The sequence below is a fragment of the Akebia trifoliata genome, chromosome 16, assembly GCF_017979445.1.
Source record: "Akebia trifoliata isolate Shusen 1 chromosome 16, ASM1797944v1, whole genome shotgun sequence".
Lineage (NCBI taxonomy): Eukaryota > Viridiplantae > Streptophyta > Magnoliopsida > Ranunculales > Lardizabalaceae > Akebia > Akebia trifoliata.
The window spans coordinates 1,211,154-1,218,065 of NC_141390.1; the positions used below are offsets into that span (position 1 = coordinate 1,211,154).

The following is a 6,912-nucleotide window of genomic DNA, read 5'->3' on the forward strand; positions in this document are numbered from 1 at the left end:
GTGGTGTTAGTGCTGAGTAGTGGGTCTGTGATGTCATTATTTAGTACTAAGCCAATGCCTGTGGTCCCTCTGATTAAAATACCCAACAGATAGGTACTTTTGTGCACCCCGATAACAAAATACAGCAACCTATACTGGCTTTATAAGAGAGGCCAAGTTTTACGTTTACGTTTACAGCCTTGTAGTTTTCACTTCTACAACTAAGCATTATTAAACGTGATCGGTGGATCCCAGATTCACCTGCTCTTATAGATCTACTTAATTCACTTGACACTGAAGCTCAATTTTCTTCTGGAACTCCTATGCTTTTGTGTGAATATTTCTCGTATAATTAAAGCTATAGATATTAGTTTTCAGACGGAAATACTTGTAAAAATGCTCTCTAGATGTAAATCAACTTCTTGATGATAGGCATTCCGTGTCTGTGGCATCGGTTGATGCAAAGGTTCACTACTATGAAACATGAACGCTGTGCCTGTGCAGCAAGCTAGCTTGCAAAAAGTTAACAAACATATTTTTTGTGGATATGAACATAAAGTGATTTGCCTCCTTAAGATCATTATGTATCTTAGTGGAGATTTTGAAGCAGAAATTGCACGTTAGCTTGTTTCCTTGCTTTATGATGTGAGGTGCTTGTACATATGAATTTATCACTAATTTATTCATTTATTGGTCCTCAATCTGGAATGTATTGCAGTTGTACCTGCTAACAAACAAATCTTTCTTGTTTGAGCAGGGCTGGTTATATACTTCATTTGATTGAGAGAGCTAAAAAGTGCTTAGATTTTTCAGCCACCCTTTACATCATCCATCTCTTTATATGCATCATGTATGGAGGGTGGCCATCCTCAATTACTTGGTGGATCATAAATGGTACTGGCCTTGCAGTGATGGCTTTGCTTGGTGAATGGTTGTGCATAAGACGCGAGCTGTGAGAAATTCCCATAACTCGTTACCGTTCAGGTAAGAGATTTTTCTTTTCCTTGTTGACGATTTATGTTGAGTTGAATATCTGGAAGAACATATTTGAAATCCCTTCTATCATACATATGGTTTCTTTCTTCTTCTATAAACTGAATTGTGCCTCATCAAGTCGACATTGTTTTTCGCCTCTCTCTCTCTCTCTGTTGTTTATCCTTGAAATTTTGTTTTTGGAAGTTGAACTTTTTCTATGTATTCTGGTTACTTCTAACAAACCTCATTAATGTCTTATGAGTGGAGTCAGTTGTGTTATTCATTTGCTTTATTTACAGTATGTACATGTACTCTATCACGGTATCTCGTATACTGCCATTTCTAAAATTAGTCTTTTATTAATGTGATCCAACAGTGTTTAGTATATGATGCAATCAGATCTGGAAATTTAGACTAATTTGTGTGAAACTTCAAGAGAAGTTGAGTTGGAAGAGAAAAATCTCTGTTTTGAATCTGTTTCATTCAACTAAAAACTTTTTTACAACTACATTTGATGGCCTATTTATAGCCTTGTGGGTAAACGTGATCGGTGGATCCCAGATTTCTGTGAGCACAGTTTTATGTGCCAATTTTTTGGACAGGTTTTGTTTAGCCTTAACCCGGTCCTGAGGAGGTAAACTTAATTTTAAACCAGCCTTATACTCCTTTATAGCCTTATAAGTTTTAGTTCACAATAGAATTGATGTACTTCAATGTGTGTTTCAAATGTTGATTAGCATTTCAAATTTTCATATTGACTTTAGGATCGATTGTCCACTATCCAGACATTTGCTCATGATCCAAGTAAATAAAAAACAATTCAGCTTGGATATGATTAATAGAAAAAAGACCTATGTCTATATTTTAGCTGGCTCGTTTTGTGAAAGTAGGGGTTCGCTTTTTGGTAAAAGTAGAAGAGTTATGATAGTCATTAAAACCAATTGATTAGAGTTTGCACAATGGATTGCAGTAAGGGAATTAAGGGAAAAACAAAGATTGACAAGTCATGTGCATTTAGAAGAAAGTCCCAACTATGGGGCCTTTAAAGTAATTTGGAATTCCCTATTGCATGGTCTTTAAAGTAATTTTCTCTTAAATTCTTATACATGGCAGATTTACCCGAATTCAATCGAAAAAAACATCGAATTTTGTGGCTATGCTTCCAAACGACATACACACATCATCATCTACCCCTCATCCCAATTATTGGGGCCAGCAACATGAATCCTATATATCATATACTGCTTTAATTCAGATTATTGTTGGATTCTGTAATCCTTGCTTGATATATATCGATCTCATCTCTGGATCGATGTCATCGCTCTCTATTTGATCGCTCGAAGTGATCTCTCGATCTCTCAAGATTGGAAACGATGGAGTGATATGTTATTTTTTAAGGTGACTCTCTCTCTCTCTCTCTCTTTATCTCTTTCTCAGGTGGATAGATCCATAGCGTTATTCAGATTGATGAGGATGAGATCTAGGGTTTTGGATTTCACAAAATATATTAATTTTGATTTTTTGTTTTCCAAATGTGTTAATTTTACACGAAACAAAACCTAAAAACAAATAAAAATTTGATTAAGGATCCAAATGATTTCATAGATCTGAGTGTTTTGATATGATTAGATCTGAATTTTTTCACCATTTTTTTCTTTCTCGTTGGATTCAAGTAAATATTCTACGGTGAGATTTTGAGAAGTTATGGTTTGTTTAATTTGATTCAAGTAGTTTGATTGTATTTTTTGTATTATTTATAAAGCTTGACTAGTATCACCAGTCTTACTATGCTACTCATCACCTCCAATTAGTTCCAACAAATAGTTCTTGATCAATATACGCCCCTTCCAAATTGAGCTGAGTTTACTATTGTTCAGCTCTTTGGTATGCTTCAAATTTCAAGAATTAAACTAGGAGTCCTAAATAGTAGTTGAGTTAAACTTAGAGAAGTATGCTCTATTTTAGTTGGGGATTTAGGATCATACCTAGTAAATGTAATGGATTAAACTACAAATATTAAGATATTAGAATTCGTATCTCAATGTACATGTGTTTGTATATTGTTCATTTAACATCTTAGCATCCACTTTCCTTCAACAACAATTCTGGACTAATCAAAATGGGGGTAAGAACTAAGAAATTTCTTAGTGTGGGCATATAATCATTACCTAAGACTGGTTTATTTTGATAGTCAAACGAGATGTTTTTGTTGAGATACACTTTGGAAAGATTGTCTCGATACAAGATTTTTAACCTTGCTTCTTCATTACAAATTATACTATAAATTTGTGGAATTAGTTGGATGATCTAGAAGACTGTGTGCCAGCTTCTCTAAAACTGATCATCATCTGCCTTTGGTTCTTGTTGTGCTATTTTGTGGAGGTTTCTTCTGTTTGCTGTTAGAGAAAAGTTAGAATATTCAAAAGCAAAGTGGAGGCTTTTGATTCATGAATCCCAAGAGGCTAAAGCTGAACTTTGATTTATTAGTAGAATTCATTTTGCAAAGAGTGCAAAAGTATATGGTTTGAAGACTTGGTGTGTCGATGAGACAACATTGTTATTGGTGATAGATGGTATTTTGGCGATTAGTTTTAGTTTTGCTTCAAGTAGTTCAATGAGGTCCTCAATTTTTTTCCCTTTGCTTCTTTTGTACATTGGGTTTCTCCACTTTTTTTTCATTTCCTCAACAATTACTTGAGTTGTTTGAAGAAATGAACCTTGCCAAAGCACATTTTTATTTGTTATATTAGGAGAAAGATATACATTAATTTAGTTTGGGAAATTTCCTACTTCGGCAACATTGTTATTATTTACAGGGATTGGGAGTGGGTCAAGGAATGAGATCCTAATGACTTCATTTCTCAGTGGGGATTACATCATTATCTTTTATCTTTTCTTTTTTGCATCCTATTTCTCATTAAACAAATACTTCGATTGATGACTTCAATTTACAAATCACTTCATTTGGAACTTCTAAAGTTGCAAAATGAATTAATAGAAATTGTCCTTATTTTATTTAAGTTAATTTCTTAATTTGGTTTCATACAAATGCCCCTTGAATAGTTGTAGCATTCTGATGGAAAACATTTGAAAATAGAAAACGTATGGAGTACAAATTTCATTTGGTTATTATCTATTAACAGGTAATTCAACTGGAAGATATTGGGCCATTTCATCAATATTTGGGGTTGGTGAGGTAACATCTAGAGAAAGCTCAGCGAGGAAACCTTATAGTGAATCTGTTGACGACTTTGAGCATATACCTTCTATGATTCAACCAAGAGAGGTAATGGCTTAGCACATGGTGATCGATTTATCTATCAATGAATGGTTTATGCAGATTCTGACTTGAGTAGGTTTGGGAAAATTAATGGTTCCCCTAGGAAGGCTTTTTTGAATTTCTTAGTGGACAAGGTACTTGATTTCTAATTTATAGACTCCCATTTACAAAATTTGTTAGACTAACCCCATCCACAATCTCACTGATTATCTGAATCAATGGGCTAATGAAACCAACAAAAAAATGTACAGTGGATGACTGCATTGAACATGATTCAAGTGATTTATCTAAATTTTTAGAAAAATTAAGGAGCATCAATGAATCAAGGATTTGTACACTGAGATTGACCGCCTTAAGCAAGGTGAGTGCTTCCTAGTTCGGGTGATTGATTGTAGTTTCATTTGATCTTTTCTCTTGTTTATCTCTCAAATTATAAAGAGTATTATGTAAGTCCTTTAATTAACAATTATTCTTAAGCAATTGAATGCTTAGGTAAGGTTTTATCAAAACTAGGATCTCATTTATACAATTATGCTTTATGTTTTCTAATCAGAGGTGTATGCTGCAAGAGAGAAGAATGGCATCTATATACCACGAGATCGTTATCTACAAGAAGATACAATCCACAACCTCTGTATTTGGTTTTTTTATTTGTCTTTTTGGTTACTATATGTATAGATTTAACCAGCTAATTGTATATCGTGAGCAGCAAGTAATGGGACTTCAAGAACTTTACAACTCTCAGCAACTGTTGACCGCAGAATTAAGTGAAAAACTTGAAAAGACTCAGGTGACTTGTTGTATAGTCATTCTCCTGACCTTCTTTTAAGCTTTGCCTCAATGCAAGAAATTAAAGTCTTTGCTGTTGCCTGTATGTGTCCAAAGAAAAAACTCGAGAACACTGAACATGCGTTGTTCGATCTAGAGGATAGATATAGACAGGCCAACTCAACGATTAAAGAAAAGGAATTCTTAATCTTTAATCTCCTCAGATCAGGTGAGTAAAGTTCCATCACTTTCCTTCAGCACCCTTTCCTGATTGTTTTATGAAATGGTGTTTCTTTTTGGTTTCCTTCGAGAACTTCCATGTTAGGCTTGAATTTTGGAAAAAAATATTTTGAGATGTTTTGGCATTGATATTTTTATCTGTCACTCATTATTTGGATTGGATGAAGGGTGCCTGAAAAGGTTGTAATCGATTGGAACATTTAGTTAACAACTTAGTTTAGCTTTAAGTACATGTTGACCATTCCATTGGTTTTTCACACTCATCACATCTGTATCTACTTTACATAGTTTGAACCAGTACCCTTAATTCAAATAGCTTCCATCTTGCTAGGGGTGTTGGACAGTTGCCATCTTGCATTGGTTCTCACTCTGTCTTTCCTCCCTCAGTGACATTTATTGTTTATTTTTCAGAGAAAGCACTCATGGAGCGGGCATTTGAGCTTCGATCATAGCTAGAGAATGCAACATCTGATGTGTCTGGATTGTTTGCCAAAATTGGTTTGTGTCCATGTTTTGAAGTACACAATGTTGGGTATATCTTACTAAAAAACAAGGCATGAAGATTGCCTATAAACTTTTGCAATGTGATTGGTGTGTAGAACGCAAGGATAAAATAGAAGATGGAAACATAACTCTTGTTCAGAAATTCCAGTCTCAATTGACTCAACAACTTGAGGTCTTGCATAAGACTGTTGCAGCTTCCATAATGCAGCAGGAACAACAATTAAAAGAAATGGAAGAAGATATGCAGTCGTTCGTTTCCACAAAAGCAAATGTAAGATGTAAATTATGAAGCGGAGTACGTAGATGGTGTGATGAGGCTGTATGCTACAGTGGTGTTGCCGAAGAACATGGCAGGGGCGACGGTGAATCAAGTGTGGCAGGTGTTCGAAAGGAACACTTGATTTAATGAGTGGGCAGAGCAATAGTACCTAAAGTAGAGGAGGAAATTCAAATCTCAAAAAGAGGAATGTAAGTTGTTTTTTTTATGCTTAATTTTGTTTATTTGTGATTTTTGTTACTTACTGGTTTCCTTGTTATATGATCTTACAAAAAAAAAAAAAAAACTAATTTGTATTGTTTTTTTTTTGGCAGATTCACAATTTTGTTTCCAATTGGAGCCATATTTGCTAGGTATCTCAGGACATTCAAGTCAGCAAATCCAGCTTGGTTTTATCTTCATATCATTTGTCAGAGTTCTTCCTATGTTATTGGAGTTGCCGGATGGGCTACTGGTCTTCATCTCGGGGCCAATTCGAAGGGTTTGGTATACAAATCTCATCGGAATATTGGGATCACTCTCTTTTGTTTCGCAACATTGCAGGTAATTATAATTGTTCCTAATTTGTTCATTGTTTCTTATTTTAGGCACATTTTCTTAATCAATCATAACGAGTTTATCATTCTTTGTGTTGTGCTGATTTTCGCATTGTTCCTAAGGCCAAAGAAGGAGCACAAGTACAGGATTTACTGGAATTTTTACCACCATATTGTTGGATACTCCATCCTTGTTCTTGGTATCGTCAACGTGTTTAAAGGTCTAGACATGTTGGATCCAGCTAAAATGTGGAAAACAACTTATATTGTGGTATTGTGTGTATTGGGTGGGATTGCATTAGTGTTGGAAGTTACGACATGGATCGTTGTTCTGAAGAGGAAATCTGAGGCAT

The 6,912-nt window shown here is 34.8% G+C and overlaps 1 protein-coding gene across 5 annotated transcripts; it reads left to right on the forward strand.

Moving 5' to 3' along the window:
* The first annotated feature begins 4,853 nt into the window (after window positions 1-4,853).
* On the forward strand, window positions 4,854-6,208 carry LOC147382169 (kinesin-like protein KIN-5D). 5 transcript variants are annotated; one of them, XM_086429205.1, is made up of 4 exons: window positions 4,854-5,024; window positions 5,120-5,231; window positions 5,654-5,740; window positions 5,842-6,208. In XM_086429205.1, the coding sequence occupies exons 1-3, from the start codon at window positions 4,905-4,907 to the stop codon at window positions 5,692-5,694; spliced, it is 273 nt and encodes a 90-aa protein (XP_086285331.1). In that variant the 5' UTR covers window positions 4,854-4,904; the 3' UTR covers window positions 5,695-5,740; window positions 5,842-6,208. The 5 variants fall into 5 exon arrangements, 3 of the variants coding, with proteins under 3 accessions (XP_086285331.1, XP_086285330.1, XP_086285329.1); XR_015173958.1 differs by lacking the exon at window positions 5,654-5,740 and having other exon boundaries at window positions 5,860-6,208; XR_015173957.1 differs by lacking the exons at window positions 5,654-5,740; window positions 5,842-6,208 and adding an exon at window positions 5,574-5,646.
* The last annotated feature ends 704 nt before the right edge of the window (window positions 6,209-6,912 follow it).